Source organism: Podarcis bocagei, assembly GCF_964188305.1.
Source record: "Podarcis bocagei genome assembly, chromosome: 4".
NCBI classification, from domain to species: Eukaryota; Metazoa; Chordata; class Lepidosauria; order Squamata; family Lacertidae; genus Podarcis; species Podarcis bocagei.
The window spans coordinates 95401108-95420163 of NC_138128.1; the positions used below are offsets into that span (position 1 = coordinate 95401108).

The window sequence follows — 19056 nt, forward strand, 5'->3', positions numbered from 1 at the left end:
TTTCTCGGGCCGCCACTCCGCCGCACCATGTGCAACAGGTCTGTGAATGAAACAGGCAGTGCCAGGTTTATGTATAAGCTGAATGTCAGGGAACTGACATCAGAGCGAGAAGCGAAGGGGAGGCTCACAGATTCTGCTGGCGAAGGACCCAGCAGCAGGGGGAGAAACAACTCAGTAGAGGGGGAAGCTAATCAGCGCAACACCAGGGAGAAAGGGGGGCAGATGGGGGAATCGGAGGGAGGGCTCCAGGACTCTTCACTGGACATCAGTGAGGAGAGCCCAGGTCCTCCGCTGCCCACGCCCTCCCTGTGCAGAAGACTCCCGCGCAGTGAGAGGAGGAGGAGACTGGGTGTCAAACAACATTTATGTTGGAAGAGGTTCAAGAAACGCCCACTGACGGATTCTGCCAGCGGCTGAGGCAGCCGCGATGAGCAAGGGCTGTGCAGTCAGAAAGGTTTAACAAGGCAAATTAGCCTAGAGAGGCACCAGTTTATGCACGAGTAACTCATAGCCATTACACTGAACAAGCTATAACTTAGGGCCCCCCCAAAAAAAAATTCAAAGAAAAAAAACACTGGATGTACATTTCCAAAATATAAGATAGAAAACAAATAAAACAAAGCCATAGGTAGGCTCCTATGATGTAAGTCATTTGCCCCGCCTGCTAGCCTGCTCCCCAAAATATCACCGATTTGCTCATTTCTATATATAGGGTGCCTACATTCTGCATGTGCAAATGGCTTTAGATACTTATTAGGTCCATAAATTACCATATCACTGATTTGCTCATTTATATATATAGGGACGCGGGTGGAGCTGTGGGCTAAACCACAGAGCCTAGGACTTGCTGATCAGAAGGTTGGCAGTTTGAATCCCTGCGACGGGGTGAGCTCCCGTTGCTCGGTCCCTGCTCCTGCCAACCTAGCAGTTTGAAAGCACGTCAAAGTGCAAGTAGATAAATAGGTACCGCTCCAGCGGGAAGGTAAACGGCGTTTCCGTGCGCTGCTCTGATTGCCAGAAGCGGCTTAGTCATGCTGGCCACGTGACCCGGAAGCTGTACGCCGGCTCCCTCGGCCAATAAAGCGAGATGAGCGCCGCAACCCCAGAGTCGGCCACGAACATAGGCGCCGACTCCATGGGGCCTGAGGGGGCCCGAGCCCCCTCAAAAATTCGTTTGGGGGGGCTCTGCCCCCCCAATAATCTCGGGCGCCCCTCCAGCAGAGCGCCACCGCCGCCCCTCCCCCAGCCCAAAATGCACAAGGTAGGGCTGCATGCCTCCTGCCCTCCCAAGCAAACGCTCCACCCAATTTCCTTTGGAGCTGATTAATAGGCGCAGCACGCTCTCCCCTATTCGCTCATGAGGAGGCGGCGCCACTTTATCTGCATATTCATGAGCTTATTTATTATTCATGAGCTTTCCTGGGCCCCCCCAATATTTTTTTTAAGTCCGCGCCCCTGGCCACGAATGGACCTAATGGTCAGGGGTCCCTTTACCTTTACCTTATATATAGGGTGCCTACATTCCGCATGTGCAAAAGGCTTCAGATACCATAAATTACCATATATTCCATATATAGCATATATTCAACACACAAAACAGCGACTATTTGTTGTTGACAAAGGACAGCTGGACATATCAAGGGCCCCGTTACCTTCAGTAGCCCAGGGCCTCATCAAACCTCAATCCGGCCCTGCCAAAGGGAACTCCCGCCCGCTTCTCTTTCACCCGGAGGGGGGGGGACGAGGCACGTGGGAAACTAAAGCGGGGATTTTGTTCACCCATTAAGGGCTAGCCTTGAGCAAGCGCGAGCCTTTATTCTGCCAAAATCAGAACTTTTTACTTTAAATGAAGGTGACCGGCAGGCGGCCTGAGGTATTTACCCCGCCCCCCCCCGCCCGGCTCAGATCCGGAACAATTAACTCTCCCCCGCCCCTTGGCTGGAGCGGCTGGCGCGCCGCGTGACGTCATCTCCGCGCGCGACGGAGGAAGAAGCCGGCCGGCAGTTGGGTTGGGGGAGGGGCGGGTCCGGAGCGCGGCTGCCGGGCGGGCGAATGGCCAGGATGAGGCCGGCCGCGTTCGGCTTAACCGTCGTCCGGCAGTGAGTACGGCCCCCCTCGCGCGGCCGCCCTTTGCCCTTGGCTCGGGTGGGGGGGAGGGAGAGAGCCTCTCGGGAACCTGAGGGAGGGGCGGATTTACATATATGCTAAACATGCTAATTACGGGTAGGGACTGGATGTAAATTTCCAAAATATAAGCTAAAAAACAAATAAAACCTACATGCAGCAACAGTGTTTTGTGTTGTGTAGGCTCCCATTCTGCATGTGCAAATGGCTTTAGATACCTATGAGGTCCATAAATTAATATTTTAATGTTGTATTTTAATCTTGTTTTTAAGTTGTATTCATTCAATTTGTTTTTATTATTGCTTGTTAGCCGCCCTGAGCCTGGCCTTGGCTGGGGAGTGCGGGGTATAAATAAAAATTATTATTATTGTTATTATTATTATTAATTACCATATAGCATATATTCAAGACAAAAAACAGCAGCAATTTGTTGTTGACGAAGGACACCTGGACATATAAAGGGCCCCATTACCTTCAGTAGCTTAGGGCCTCATCAAACCAAAATCATCAAACCCTGATTACTACTAACGATGACTTGAGATTTCAGATTTCCAAACCCAGGTGTAAATTTTACTATAGATGTCCTACTGGTTTAAACTCATGTTGTGGATGCCAAATAACAAAAACAAGAATCTTTTTTATTTCATTTTAAATAGGATTCTTACTACCTTTACTTAATTAATTAAATTTATTAATTTGCTACCTTTTAATTAATTTATGAACAGGTTTGAAAGCCGTCTTTATGGTAACTTGCATACCGTAAAACCCGATATTAACACATACTCACACACACACACAGAATATATTTCTGCACAAGGAGGCCTGATGAGGCCTATTCCAGATTTTAAATAAGTTTTAATGGAAACCTAGTATGAGGGTCTATACAAAATCCATAAAAAGATAGAATACATACATGGCTTTGCAATGATCATGTAATGTTTGTATCCAAATGCTCCACAGAAATACTTGCAGGTTTTCCAAAAATAAAAAATGCATTCATTGTGATATACAGGAAAATGTTGGTTTTAGTTACTAACCGTATTTTTAGCTGCAGTGCTTTTTAAGCATGGAGGATCGTCATAATCTGTTTATTTATATGCCACTTTTCCACAAAATGGTGCCCTAAGTGGCTCACATCATGTAAAATGAAAAACTATATATAAACAGTAATTCAAAAAACGTACTAGAAGCAATTGGAAATAATAATATCAATAAATACAAAAAATTCAGACATTTGTTGGCATCCATCTGTCTTCAGAGACAATGGATTGTGCTAGCTGCACCAAAGTGACCTCCCCAGGGAAATAATTCATATGCTGCTTTGAGATCTGTTAAAGAGAGGCAGAATAAATCTAAAAATAGCTTGCAATATGTTCCTCAGCCGAGGAATGAGCCTGGCTTCCTCCCAGGTTCCCTGTTGAAATGTGCAAGCAGCAGATTAAGTATTGACTTGGTTATCAGCCTTGCCCTTATTCCCTTGCTTCAGGTGGGTTGTCTGCTATTATATGAATGTTCATGCATTTATAAATTCATTTGTTTTCTTTTTTTAAAAAAGTGCTTTGGGGAGTGCATGCATGTACTTGTGTTTGTGTGTTGACTGGTGTCTGGGGTTGGCAATAGATGGTATGCGCAGTCCGTTTCAGCCACAATCTGCTGAACCATATTTTTTTCAATTTGACCAGTAAGGAAAATAAACACCTGAATTTTATGGTGGGGCCACTTCCAGCATGGCTCTACCCCTTCCCTTTCTCTCTACCCTCCTCCTCTGTGTTATGTAAGTTGTCTCCATAAATTAGAGTTCTTTTTTTAAAATATTTTCTCTCTTTCAGTGGGGAAACAAGATACAACAAAGAGAAGATTCTGCAAGGTGTGTGTCTCTTCTGTTGCAGCAAGAGTAATAAGTCATGCTTCATAACAAGTCACAATTGCCTTTAGCTTCAGTTCTGCACTCTCATTAAATGCTGAAATATTTTGGCAAATATTTTTGGCTTTGTCTTGAAGTCAAATGATTATTTATGTTGAGTGTATTAAAATAATACCTCAAGCCTCTGGCCAGCAGCTCCATGGGCTGAAAAGCTATTAAAGAACTCAAGCAGCATGCAGTACCTTGCCAGGTCAGGTGGGTGGGTGGATCCAGACAATTCTGATTCCCAAGCCTTTTCAGCTTGGAGAAACACAGAGGCACCCGTTGGTACATACACTTTCTTAAACAGCTGATAAACGCCCATAGAAGCTTGCTTCGGTGCACACAGAGCCCTAATTAGATTGGGCATGGTTTTTTGAAAAAGCAGGGCAGAAACATTTTCCCGTTCAGTAGCCTGAGAACAGACTAAGTCCATCACCGAGTGGTCTCAAATATCATTTCTCTGTGTGTCGCCCTGCATTTTTTCAAACATCAGGTGAAGATTTGCAAGATGAATAATAATAATAATTTATTATTTATACCCCACCCATCTGGCTGGGTTTCCCCAGCCACTCTGGGCAGCTTCCAACTGAATATTAAAAACAACACAGCATCAGACATTAAAAACTTCTCTAAACAGGGCCGCCTTCAGTTGTCTTTTAAAAGTAAAATACAGTAGTTGTTTATTGCCTTGACATCTGCTGGGAGGGCGTTCCACAGGGCAGGCGCCACTACCAAGAAGGCCCTCTGCCTGGTTCCCTGTAACCTCACTTCTCGCAGCGAGGGAACCACCAGAAGGCCCTCGGTGCTGGACCTCAGTGTCCGGGCTGAACGATGGGGGTGGAGACTCTCCTTCAGGTATACAGGACCGAGGCCGTTGAGGGCTTTACAGGTCAGCACCAACACTTTGAATTGTGCTCAGAAACATACTGGGAGCCAATGAAGATCTTTCATTTGTAGTAAATGTTGGAGTTGCAATGTTATTCTGAGTGCAGCTAAACGGTTAATTCTGTTAAAGTCAACTGAAGGGGTAGAAGTGTTGCTTAAAACCAGAGTGGCATGGTGTTTGCTGAGGTAGCACATGCTCTGATTGGCTGTGCAGTTCTGAGGGAGTTTTCTTCTGTATGTTTGGTTGAATGTCTCCCTGCTGTGCAAGAAAGATAAAAACTTCTGTTCCTTCTTAAATTATACACTGTTTTTGTTTAGTATCCTCAGTAAATTGTTAACAGGATTTATCTTCTCTCTAGACTCTGTTCACTTTAAGTGCCTTTGCTGACACGGCTCAGTAGTACCTTGAAATCTGGTCATTTTTCTGTGTGACAACTTCATTATCAGTCAAGGCTTCATAGGAACAAATTTAATAACTATTGGATATCTCCAGCTGTGTAACTGCTGTGGGTCAGTGGTTAGAGCACAAGAAAGACTAGCTTGGGGTGACCCAATTTCAAGTTTTCAAAGCCAGAAATTAATAACTAGCCTTCCTGGGAGAATTGCAGTTCTACCTGGGCAAGCAGACAGATGTGTTCATTCTGTGTAGAGCTATTTTAAAGCAATTGAACCCTTTCAAATTAGCAGAGTAGGCAAAAATTAATAAGAATTTCCCCCTCTGTGGAATTCAGAAAAGCAGTGGGAGGGGGAAGAGGCAGACATTTATGGAATTTTCAGAAGCATACATGAATTCGACCATGCCATTCATATATATGGTACTATTGAGAGGAATGTAACAAAAGCTAGGTCTCTGCTCCGACAAGATTTCCTCTGAGTTTGGAACATGTGAATTGGGATTGGGAAAAGACAAGGGTTATGGAATGAATCTAGTACAATTTTGATTTTTCTCTGTCTACAAACTAAGGGGTCAAGCCAAAGATTTCATGGGTGGGGTTTTTGCACATTAAAGGATTCTCAGTAATTTCAGTGGAGGGACCTGATACATGCACAAATTGTCTGTATATAAGTTGATGATTGGTAAAACAGGCTTTCCTTAATACTTTGGCCTATTTTTATTTTGACTCCTATAGGCCAAGGTATAGATGAGCCCCTCTCAGAGACTGGCTTCAGACAAGCCAATGCAGCTGGCCTGTATCTCAGTAACATAACATTTACTCATGTCTTCACAAGTGATCTGCTTCGGGCAAAGCAGGTAAGCTTGTAGAGGATGCAATTGGGATTATGCAAGATCAGACGTTCTGTAATTTCAGTTTAATTTGTTTTTGTGAGGCATCTACCATATATACTCGAGTATAAGCCAACCCAAATATAAGCCGAATTTTAGCACAAAAAACTGGGAAAACTTATTGACTCGAGTATAAGCTGGGCTGCTTTCAGGCTGCTTGTCCCTCCACCGCTGACAGCGGCAAAGGCAAAGAAGGAGGAGGCACAGCAGCCCTCCCAACCGCAGCTCCTGTGCCTGCCCTTGCAAGAGGTGGGCGGCAGCAGGACGAGCGGCAAGAAAGGGCTCCTTTCGGGCCATTCGTCCCTCCGCCGCCCGCCTCACTCAAGTATAAGTCGAGGGGGGCTTTTTCAGCATAAAAAATGTGCTGAAAATGTCGGCTTACACTCGAATATATACGGTAATTCTGTGTGAATATGAGAGATTTTATCGCCCAAGTGCCTCTCAAATTTATCACAGCAGGCGTCCAGGTACCCTTATCTTCTCCTTCAGTCCAGATGCTACTCACTGACTTGCCACTCAACAAAGATGCAGTGGTGATGGTAGGCACAATATTATGTTCTCACCTGTGTCTGATCAGATGCACAGTGATCCCAGTGGTCAGTCCCATTGATTTTCCATGGTCTCCAGAACATTGATGAGGGCACATGAGAGCAGTTTTATAGTTGGCTCTGCAAAGCAAGAAAAGTCTCTGTAGGAGTGTTGGTGCATAAGCATCTACTCTTCGGTTTTCATTTCTTTCTACAGCAGAGTTCCTTTTACAGAAAAGCTTTCCTGAATCTTTTACTTCTTTATAGCATCAGCAGTCTTCCAGCTATCTCTTGGTGAAATTCCCATTACAGGAATAAACACCATTTGGTTCTGTTTCTCAGAGTCTTTATTATTTACAGAAACTTTACACTGGCCATTAAGAAAGAAAACAAATAAAGCAACATAATCTTTTTCTCTTTCTAGCCATTCGGCCAGAGACCTAATGCTGACTCATTCACATACTCATTTACACTGACCCAGACTTAGTTAATCGCATGCCCTGCTAAGGACACCTGTTGCTGAGGAAATTTCCAATTGCCTAGCAACTTGTTCAAGACCATTTACAAGTTTCTTCTAGAGTATTCCAACAAGGAGCCCCAGCCATGCCACATGTTTCTGGGCAGTCTGAGGGGGCGCTGCCGCTGACAGTCTCACTCTCCCTAGAGAATTAACAGTCTATGACAACGGGCTTGCCATCCACCTCCCTAATCGTATATTGATTCCCACTAGCCCACTCCATGGCAAAAAAAGCAGGTTCAATCATAGATGCTGTGACTCTATTGAGACATCCCTGGTTCTCATGGAGGGAGGGCACTGAAGTCCCATGTTGGCACACTAGAGGAGGTCTCAGCATGAATGTTGAAGTTGCCCAGCACCACAGAAGAGGGAGCCTCCAACACCATATCAGAGGCAGTCGCCACTAGCTTAGTCAGGGTCGCTGTTGGGTTGCATCATGGGCAGTACGCCTGCAGCAAGCCTATTCTCTCTCATCAAATAATGAATGATTCTAGATGAGTCTGCCATTCCGTTACCACCGCCACCTGATCAGTAAGGGGAGGTTGGCGTACATCCCGAAATTCTGCCAGAGATAGTTTCATGTGCTTATGGACCCAGTCTCCCTACTTGCGCATCAACATGTTTATGCAGAAACTTCTGCTGTAGCTGTTCAGGGCTGTGTGGGAACTCTGAAATTTTTGCCTGCTTGTTACTTGCAATTTCTACAGTGCCACCACCACTGCTTTTAAGTACAGTGGTGCCTCGCAAGATGAAAATAATCCGTTCCGCGAGTCTCTTTGTCTAGCGGTTTTTTCGTCTTGCGAAGCAACCCTATTAGCGGCTTAGCAGATTAGCGGTTTAGCGGCTATTAAAGGCTTAGCGGCTAAAAGGCTATTAGTGGCTTAGCGGCTTAGAAAAAGGGGGGGAAGCGAAAAAAATCGCAAGACTCGCAAGACGTTTTCGTCTTGCGAAGCAAGCCCATAGGGAAACTCGTCTTGCGAAGCGCATTGAAAAATGGAAAACCCTTTCGTCTAGCGGGTTTTTCGTCTTGCGAGGCATTCGTCTTGCGGGGCACCACTGTATCTGGTTGTGATGCTTCCACTGCTTGCACAGTCCGTCCAAGATCTGCTGAAATTATTGCAGCCAGCAGTGGCAAACAGAAGGGATCATATCTCTCAGTTGGGCATCAGAGACTCTTAATCTCAAGGTCATGGGGTTTGAGCTCCACTTTAGGCAAAAGATTCCTGCATTTCAGGAAGTTGGACTAGATGACTCTTGCGGTCCCTTCCAACTCTATGATTCTGTGATATCTGTCTTGCCTGGTTTGAACTTCAAGTTTTAAGCCCTTTATCTTTCATAGTATTTGTGTGTTTTTTAAGCATGACTTGCCTGCTTAATGTTTCAGACAACAGACGCAATTCTAAAGAAGAGTAAGTTCTGCAAAGATGTTGCTGTAAAATATGATGCAAGACTCAGAGAGCGGGTAAGAACAGAAATTATTATTTCTACTGTTACATTTCTTTCAGCATTTGTGATTCTGTAATGTACGTCTGTCCATGTCAGAATTCATGTGCGCAAAGTGGCTTTAGATAGGATGAGAATATGTATGGCAAGTGTACCAATTCTTGGGCGAAGATAATTTGGAGGTAGTTTTAATAGCCTTTGAATTGTTTTCTGCAACTAAAAAAACCACGATAAACTAAAAAATTATGCCATGAAATGTATTTTATTTCTATTTATTATTTGTATTTACTTCTGTTTGCCCTAAAGGCCCACCCAAAAAAACAGCCTAAGGCAGGACCTCCCCCTCCCCACAATTAGGCAATCCACACCCACCAAATTTATCTCAATTAAGTGCCAGAAGTAACCCCCAATAATGTCAAAATGAAGGAACCCGTATGCAGTCAGTAATTAGGTAGCCTGCCAACACTCCCACTAAAATCAAACTAAGGACCTTCATGCCCTGGGAAAAGCAAAGGAAGGATGGAAAGAACAAGAAGCATTCAAGAGCAAAAGCCCCTTTGAAAGCAGAAGAGGAGGAAGCCGAGTCGCCAAGCGATATGAATTAAGTCTGCTTTTGTCTTCTCTGTTATGCAACATAGGCCTGATTCATATTTCCCCTGCTGGGCAGCTCTGTTGGCAGTTCCTACATTGCTTACCACTTCTGTGTTTTTAAGGGGAGTTAGCGGGGCATGCAGAAGATGACAGCAGGGGATAGAACCGTTTCCTCAGCATGCGCCTTTGTGCAGTGATTCCCTAAGTGCTGGTCTCTGCAGGACAGAATCTGGTGTGTGTGTGTGTGTATTTAAGGAAGCCTTGCATATCTTTATGATAGAGATGCAGATGGCACTGTGGGTTAAACCACAGAGCCTAGGCTTGCCGATCAGAAGGTCGGCAGTTCAAATCCCCGTGATGGGGTGAGCTCCTGTTGTTCAGTCCCTGCTCCTGCAGTTCGAAAGCACGTCAAAGTGCAAGTAGATAAATAGGTACCGCTCTGGCGGGAAGGTAAATGGCGTTTCCATGCGCTGCTCTGGTTCACCAGAAGCAGCTTAGTCATGCTGGCCACATGACCCAGAAGCTGTACGCCGGCTCCCTCGGCCAATAAAGTGAGATGAGCGCCGCAACCCCAGAGTCGGTCACAACTGGACCTAACGGTCAGGGGTCCCTTTACCTTTAACTTTTATATCTTTATGGGCATGGGAAGAACCTGGTAGAAACTGGCATTTACAGTGGTGCCTCGCAAGACGAAAATAATCCGTTCCGCGAGTCTCTTCATCTAGTGGTTTTTTCGTCTTGCGAAGCAACCCTATTAGCGGCTTAGTGGATTAGCGCTATTAGCGGTTTAGTGGTTTAGCGGCTATTAAAGGCTTAGCGGCTTAGTAGCTAAAAGGCGCTTAGCGGCTTAGAAAAAGGGGGGGAAAGCGAAAAAAATCACAAGACTCGCAAGACGTTTTCGTCTTGCAAAGCAAGCCCATAGGGAAATTCGTCTTGCGAAGCGCATCGAAAAACGGAAAACCCTTTCGTCTAGCGGGTTTTTCGTCTAGCGGGTTTTTCGTCTTGCGAGGCATTCGTCTTGCGGGGCACCACTGTACTGGATTTTCAGGCATATTGGATGCTTGGTAGAAGAGTTTTCCTAGCCAGAAGACTATTGTAAATCACCTTGGCAGGGCTCTGCTCTCTCCCCATGGGATGCCTTCTAGCATCCTCAACACTTGATTTGCACCACCATCACCTAATACAGCCCTATTACTATTTTTTACAGAAATATGGAGCAGCAGAAGGAAGGCCTCTGAGTGATCTCAGGACAATGGCAAAAGCTGCAGGGGAGCAGTGTCCGTCTTTTACACCTCCTGGAGGAGAAACACTTGAAGAAGTAAGCAGTACTTTTCGTAGTGATTCGTTGTCCAGTACACCTGGCTGTCGGGACGTGGGTGGCACTGTGGGTTAAACCACAGAGCCTAGGACTTGCCGATCAGAAGGTCGGCGGTTTGAATCCCCGCGATGGGGTGAGCTCCTGTTGCTTGGTCCCTGCTCCTGCCAACCTAGCAGTTCGAAAGCACCTCAAAGTGCAGGTAGATAAATAGGTACCGCTCCGGCGGGAAGGTAAACAGCGTTTCCGTGTGCTGCTCTGGTTTGCCAGAAGCGGCTTAGTCCTGCTGACCACATGACCCAGAAGCAGTACGCCGGCTCCCTCGGCCAATAAAGCGAGATGAGCGCCACAACCCCAGAGTCGGCCACGACTGGACCTAATGGTCAGGGGTCCCTTTACCTTTACTCATACCTGGCTGTCATGCAAAAACTTTTCTATACAGTATCAGTAGCATATATCTTCATACTGCAAGTCCAGCCTTTATCTCACTAGAACTATTATTTAGTGGAATTTGCCTAATGCCAAAGAATGATAGCATCTCTGAAGGGTCTCTAGTTGCCATTCAGAGAAGTTGGCCTGGTTCAGATAGTACTTAGCCTCAAAGAATGTGGCATAAATATAACATATACCAAAATGCCTAGGAAGATGAGCTCTATCATATACAGAAAGTCACCCCACAAAGTCCCTTTTATGGTTTGTGTGCATGTTTTTCGCTCTTTTGTATGCAAGTCGATACAGTCGTACCTTGGAAGTTGAACAGAATTCGTTTCGGAAGTCCGTTTGACTTCCATAAACGTTTGGAAACCAAAGCGCAGCTTCTGATTGGCTGCAGGAAGTAACCACAGAGCAATACAACATGTGCCACAACTAGAAAGCAACTTAAGATTGCATGTGGCTGGCAGTGTGTTGCAGTGCACCCTGAAAGAAAAGTTTGTTTGTTTTTTAAGTTAACTTTTAAAAAGAAGGAAGGAGGGACAGGTGATACAGGGCCTTGCACGAAAGAAGCAAACAGTGCCCCTCAATAGGGTAAAGCGTTTTTGAAATAATTTGCAATCACTTTACTCTGTCCTTCCCCCTTGCTTTAGGTAAAAGCACGTGGCAAGGATTTTTTTGAACACCTTTGCTGTCTTGTTGCCCAAGAAGCATGTCCAGAAAATAAAGCTGAAGAAGAGACAGAAGGAAGTAGCACAGAAATGGCAGGTGGAAGTTCTAGCAGCTCATTGACCAACCACCATAGCAGACTGGAATTTAATTCCGACCGAGGTGCTGAAATACTGGATGCCAACATACTGGTTGTGAGTCACGGGGCATTCATGAGAAGCTGGGTGGGCTATTTCATTTCAGACCTGGCGTGCACTTTACCAAGCGCTTTGTCAAAGACTGAGCTGTCTTCTGTGAGTCCCAATACTGGAATTAGTCGGTTCAATATAACACTAGAGATGAGAGAGGATAGTAAACCTAAAATCCACTGCGTCTTTCTTAATAGAGATGATCATTTAGGTGAGAAGATGATGGCTGGGAACATGGAGCTCTGAAACATTAAAATCACAAAGCTTATGTATGCAATCTGTAAAAGCATATTTTCTTTGGAAGTATTTTAGTGGACGAGCCTGTTGGAAGGCAAAGGTCTTCTTACTCGGGAGGGGAAAAAATGGAGTTGATTCAGTTTGGAAAGTTTGTAGCAACTGCTTATTGGTAGCATGCCATGCAGCCCAGTATTGCATAAATGGAAAGCAGCACTTGTTTACTCATATACACGGCTGAAATTACCTTAACGTTTTAGCAAGTGCTGCAGTATTAACTGAAAACGTTCTATTTGTGCACAGAGAACTCTATACGGTTACCCCATGTATTTACCGGAGGATTATTTTTCAGTGGTGGCTCTTCTCCAAAGCAAGATTTCACCCTCTGGAGCCATTTTGACCCCATTCTAAACCTGGCTGCTTGTTTCAATATGCATGAAGGAGCATGAGGAAACATGGAGCGGGGGCCTCGTATTTCCTCCCACCCCCTGCGCTTATTTCTGCTGCATGAAGACTTAAAATGGCTAAACCTGGATGCGTGTGGTTCACAGCAACTTGTTCACTGTAGCACTCGGGTGCGTAGCCCAGTTCTACAGAGAGCCATGCCATTCTGATGCCCTTGAGCATGCATTTTTCCTCTGCTGTGTGAACATTTAATTTGTATAAATTAATAAGTACATGATTGGATTTCATTTTATTTTGTACTAACTCACTTTAAGATGTTCACGCCCTGGCCTTTTGTCAAAAAGGCTCTCAGAATGGCAAAAATCAGTATTGAGACAGTCCCTGTCTTCAGGCTCAGAATCTAAAAAGACATGATACAGGAGGAAAAAGTAAGGGGAGGGAAGAGGGAAAAGAAAGCTCCAGCACAAGTTCCTCTTGTCTGGAAGCACAGCAACTCCTGCCCAGTGTTGGCAGAAGAACAGCAACTCCTGCCCAGCGTCGGAGACGTTCTGGTTGCCTTGCCTTTGATAAAGAGCTGCTCCCCCGCCCCAAATTGCTTTCTTCCAGGAGCAGACCCAGGAGCAGAGTTGGTGACAATGCATAGTGTCCTCATGTGTTTTTGGAATCTGATGGTTATGTAATGTGATCTTGACATGTTGCTTGTCACAACTAACATTAGATGAAGTTGCAGGCTGCAGAGATTAGGTGGGTGTATTATATACAAAGGATTAACTGAAGACCTCTAGCGTCAATTGCCAACCCAAGAGCAAAAGAGCATTAGTGCACTTTTTGAAAACAGACCAGTGCCACACCCAATCCACTGCAAGCGCTTCAATCCCCCCCCCCCCCAATTTAGTGTCCCAGGACCAGTCGTGGTTCATTCTGGGTGCTTCCAACCAGTCACTGCTGCCTCCGAAGTTCTGTTCTGAGACAGAGAAGCTGGGAGAAGTTTAGGCAATGGTAACTCAGATCCCAAGGTGGTAAACAGTGGAAGGAGTAGGTGAGCAGAAAGCAGGTTTGTCGCTTGCTTTGGTTTAAAGCAGGGGCAGGGAGCCATGAGAAGACCTTTTGGAGGCTGGGCTGGGTGAAAAGGACATCCTTTCTCTCAGCACAGCACAGAGAAGCTCAAGTGTGCTCTGCCACTGTGCCCCCTATGCCACCTCCTGCCTACCCCACCAGCCCCAATCGACACCAGCCACCTGGGCCTACACACAGTGGAGAGCACACATCCTCTTTCCTCTCCAAGCAGTTGTCCTGGATAGTTCACACCAGTGGACCCAGCAAATTTCCCCCAATGTTGCATCTTAGTGTAGAGCACCTGACACATAATGTTATATCCTTTAGGCCCCTTTTCTGTATTTCTGCTTTCTCAGATGATAGCAAAGGTATTTACATGACTACCTCCTATCAGTGAGGGGGAGGTGGGCGGGAGAAGTTTAGTGAAGCACTTCATTGCTCTTCCAGTGGGCCAGATACAAACAGCTCATTTATTAAGCGAAATAAGGTTTGAAATAAGAGTTGCCACCTCCTTTCCCGAAGCAGGTTTCTCCATCCTTTATGGGTTTGCCAACTTCTGCTGGCTACCACTGCTTTTCTAGCTGTAGCAACGAATGCGTTTTTGAAAAAAGATGGAAGAAGTTATGAATTAGGGTTGCAACTAACCACAGCGCATTATACGATAACAAAACATATCAGTGTTGTCTAAATGATTCACCTGTTAAGTGCTCAGTTGACATGGGAAGCATTTAACACAACATGTTCAACCCAAAGATTTTTGTTAATTAAATCAAAATAGTGCTGTCCCATTGATTGACAGCAGTCAGTAATGCCTCATTGAGAGGGCATCGTTCCAACTGCATGGCACGCCTCCACCTCAAAGAGCAAATGAAAATCTGAATTAGATTTATCTGACTTAAAATTGGCATGTCTCAGATATCCCCTTCCTAGTAAAGGAGCATGCATTTTGCCCTATACTGGGAGATAAAAATCATGCTTCTCATTTTAAGGGAGATGTAGAAATGTCCTCTTTCAGTCTTTTTTGATATAACCAGTGTGTTTCAGGAGATGTGTGTGTTAAATTTCTGCACATCCTGGTTTACACAGCAGGTCCGCTTTTCGGGAGAGGTCCGAAAAGTGTTCCGCTTTTGGACTACATGTGTACCAAATTTCAGTCCTCCCGCTCACGTGGAAATACCATAATTTCAATATCTCCATGGATGCATGGATGAGACCCACAGAAATAGTAATCAAGTCTAAGGAACTTTACATGCACACACACATTGCTCGTCAACCACCCCCTGCCACCCCCCCATATCAACTCCCTAGAGATTACCCTTCCCACCCCATGCAACTAGGAAGCTCATTATTCACCCAACCATTCGCCTTCTGAAGCCAGTTCTTCTACAATCCTACTTTGCACCTTCCCTGCTCCTTTTGTGCAGCCCCCCTGCACACAAACAATGCCCACACATTGCAGCTAAGCGCCTTTTTCACCTTCCACCCAAATATGAAGCCTGCATCCCTCCCTTCAGCCCCCCTTTCCCCTTTTTTGTAACCCCCTTTGCACTGCCTTTTTCCTTGCATTTCTCAACTCTTTTACACACATCCACTCCTCTAGTGTGCAGCCCGCTTTTCACACACCATTGGCACCTGCACTCCCTTTCCCCTCCCTCCTCCTTGCTCTCCCTTGCACACAGACCACCTCCAGTTCTGTGCCTCCCCCTCTCCTCTGTTCTGCAGTCCCCTTGGCGCATGCACTCCAAGCTGATGTCTGTTACTGTATCTTTAAGTTGAATAGACTCTTAAGGCTGTCAGCTCAATCAGAGAATGTTAAGTTCAACTGATGAATATTGTACATGTGTGGATGTTTGCTTGTTAATAAAGTATCTGTTCTACATTGAATCTGGAACTTCCTGTTGTAGGCGACACACGGTACCAAGAGTGAAATCCATGATTGTGGGAAGGTATTATGGAATATTTGAGGGCTGTGCATTCTTTATCTCTCTCACATGATGCCGCTGAGCCATGGAGGAGGGAGAAGTTTAAACAGCAACAACAACAATCTTTATTACGGTCCAGAGACCCCAAAAAATCGTTACAAAGCAATACACAATTCATACAGCCTACCTCCAGGTTAAACAAGCATTTTGTTCAGAATATAGGGATCATTGGTTCTTGCAACCACCGATAAAAACTTTGCCACTGCTAATGTTCTAGCATTTGTCCGGTCTTCCAATAGGAACCTGACATAGTGAGCCTTTGATTTTCCCGGGAAAGGTACCAGCAATGGTAGTATCAGTTCAGCCCTGGCTTGCTCATATTTTGCACAGTGCAACAAAATATGTTTTATGGAATCGATGTCTTGAGCACACGAGCAAAGTCTGTCCTGGTAGGGAACTCTTCTCAACCTGCCATCCAACACTGCAGAATGAAAGATTTAGTCTGGCTTTGGTGAAAAGCTTTCGATAGTTTGGTACTGTCAGGTTTTTAATGTAAGATGTTAACTTAAAGACATGCCCTACTGCCAGCGGACTACAGACTGTGTGTGATTGAGATCGCAAGTCACTGTGTGTATTATCCCATAATCTTTGCTTTAACATCTTTTGGGCGCCTTCATATCCCAGGTAATACAGTTGGGGGGGTGACAGACCAATAGAGGTGGCTTTTTTAGCCATGGTTTTCTGCCATTTGCTGATAAATTCCTCATTGGTCAGCTCCCCCCCCTTCAGTGTTTCTCATTTTTCACTGTTCACCCAACAACAGAAGTTTGAGTAAAGAGATAAACCAGTTTTAAAAAGGAGAAATAGCTGAGATGGGCACAACACAGAAAGTTAATACAACAGAACCCAGCTCCCTTCTCAGGGTCCTCAAACCTTGCTTTAAACTGCCATCGCCCCTTGCTCACGCTACTCAGACCTCTGCCACTGTTTAAGATTATCACTTTTCCCCTCCCAGTTTTCTCGGTTCCCACTTATTCAAACCTCTGCTGTTATTTAAAACCACTATCCCCCCCACATCACTGTCTCTCCCTTCTCATTCCCATGCCATGCTCACAGGTTGCATTCTCTTTTACTCCCTTATGTCACCCTGACTTCGTGCAAATCCGGGATTGTGATGCAGTGCCACAAATCCTCCAATGGGGGCTGCCTGATGACAGCATTACATTTTTTATGTATATAGGATGGAAAATCATTAGGACTAGTTATAGGCTGCTGTTGTAGGATCAATACTAACTAGAGATGGGAAGGCCTGGAGGGAAAATGGGGGGGGGGGACCCGTCCCGTCCCCGTTTTTCCCCCAAAGCCATTTCCCCCCGGAAAATTTGAAAAAAAAGTGTGTAAAATATTCCAACTATATCAAACTTTTTTTTTCCAGAAGAAAAGGCTTGGGGGAAAAACTGGGGAAAAGCTTGGGTTTTGCCAATTTTTCTGGGTTTTTCCCCCCAGGCCTTCTCATCTCTAATACTAACCTCCCATCTCTTGTGGGGGTGCAATTAGTGCCAGCACCGTCCGTTAAGAGTTTGGGTGTAATCTTCGACACCTCCCTTTCCATGGAGGTGCAGATTACAGCTATGACAAAGGTGGCATTTTTTCATCTCCGCCAAGCTAAGCAGTTGGCTCCTTACCTCTCTCGCCCTGACCTAGCCACTGTGATCCACGCGACGGTCACCTCCAGACTGGATTATTGTAACTCGCTCTACGTGGGGCTGCCCTTGAGACTGACCCAGAAACTCCAGCGGGTGCAGAATGCCGCGGCGAGACTCCTTACAGGGTCCTCGCTGCGGGATCACATTCACCCAGAGCTACACCAGCTGCACTGGCTCCCGGTGGAGTACAGGATCAGGTTTAAGGTGCTGGTTTTAACCTTTAAAGCCCTATACGGCCTAGGACCCTCATACCTACGGGACTGCCTCTCCTGGTATGCCCCACAGAGGAACCTACGGTCTGCAAACAAAAACATCCTGAAGGTCCCAGGCCACAGAGAGGTTAGGCTGGCCTCAACCAGAGCCAGGGCTTTTTCGGCTGTGGCCCCGATCTGGTGGAATGCTCTGTCACAAGCGACTAGGGCCCTGCGGGACTTGACATCTTTCCGCAGGGCCTGCAAGACAGAGCTGTTCCACCAGGCCTTTGGCCAGGGCACAGCCTGACTCCCTCCTTTGGCAATCTTCGCGGAGCTCTGGCCCAATGGTTGCCATTAATCTGATTTGAACTGATTTTATAATGAAATGATTTTAGAGTGTTGTGTTGTGTTGTACTGTTTTATTGTTGTTAGCTGCCCTGAGCCCGGTTTCGGCTGGGGAGGGCGGGATAGAAATAAAATTTATTATTTATTATATTATTATTATTATTAACCTGAGAGAAAGTTCAGACATGGTAGGGAGTTGGGCTTTGCCTGCACTTTTTGCCATATAGAATGTTGTAGCTGATCTACAGTTTGAGTCTGAAACTGGAAGTAACCCCTCACAAGAGAAAAATGTCTGGAATACAGTTAGGGTGTGTTAAAGTAACAGATTGGGTGGAAGAGTTCCTGTCCATCCCTACTATGCTTTGTCTCCCCACCTCTACTTTATAAAGGTTAGGCAGGACTCAGGCTGGATCAGTACTAGAACACGCAGGTACACGCAAGGAGTCAAACCCAGATCTGTGTCTCTCAAAAATTTGGCCTCTTCAGGAGTGATGCATTACTCCTGTGACTCCAAGTATAGAAAGAACAGAATTGCCCGTCACCAGTAACAGCTGGTTGGAAGGTATCAAGGCCAGTGCGGTACATGATGCAAAGATGTAAAGGGTAGCTTCCTTTGTTGCTAGGCTTACAAGGCCGTGTTCATATTATATATTTAATAATAATAATAATAATTTATTTATATCCCACCCTCCCCAGCCGAAGCCGGGCTCAGAGTGGCTAGCAACAATAAAAGTAACACAGTTTACATAAAATCACAATCAATTAATTGAAATGCAGTCTAAAACCAATTCGTTCTAAAATCAATTCAAAATGAAATTAATGGCAACCATTGGGCTAGAGTTCTGTGAGGATTACCAAAGGAGGGGGTCAGACTGTGCCTTGGCCAAAGGCCTGGTGGAACAGCTCTGTCTTGCAGGCCCTGCGGAAAGATGTCAAGTCCCACAGGGCCCTAGTCTCTTGTGACAGAGCGTTCCACCAGATCAGAGCCACAGCCAAAAAAGCCCTGGCTCTGGTTGAGGCCAGCCTAACCTCCCTGTGGCCCGGGGTCTCCAAGATGTTTTTATTTGAAGACCATAAGGTCCTCCGTGGGACATACCAGGAGGCGGTCCCGTAGGTACGAGGGTCCTAGGCCGTATAGGGCTTTAAAGGTTAAAACCAGCACCTTAAACCTGATCCTGTACTCCACCGGGAGCCAGTGCACCACTAAGATACCACTTTACGTACCCATGATGTACTTTCAATGCTTTAAACGTGTGGTGTGACCGTGACCCCAGGACCTTTCAGTTACTTAATTCTCATGGTCCAGTTGGAT

The 19056-nt window shown here is 45.6% G+C and overlaps 1 protein-coding gene across 4 annotated transcripts in view; it reads left to right on the forward strand.

The window, feature by feature from the left end:
• Positions 1 to 1983: 1983 nt before the first annotated feature.
• The window catches only part of TIGAR (TP53 induced glycolysis regulatory phosphatase), a 31184-nt gene continuing 14111 nt past the window's right edge, over positions 1984 to 19056 (forward strand). For 2 of the 4 annotated variants that reach the window (XM_081191893.1, XM_081191892.1), the window contains exons 1-6: positions 1984 to 2099; positions 3954 to 3991; positions 6046 to 6167; positions 8629 to 8706; positions 10486 to 10596; positions 11679 to 11888. In XM_081191893.1, coding sequence (XP_081048019.1) covers positions 2053 to 2099; positions 3954 to 3991; positions 6046 to 6167; positions 8629 to 8706; positions 10486 to 10596; positions 11679 to 11888 — 606 coding nt within the window. In that variant the 5' untranslated portion in view covers positions 1984 to 2052. Of the gene's footprint in view, positions 2100 to 3953; positions 3992 to 6045; positions 6168 to 8628; positions 8707 to 10485; positions 10597 to 11678; positions 15462 to 19056 lie in introns of those variants that run through there. The other 2 variants (XM_081191891.1, XM_081191890.1) reach the window with 2 other exon arrangements.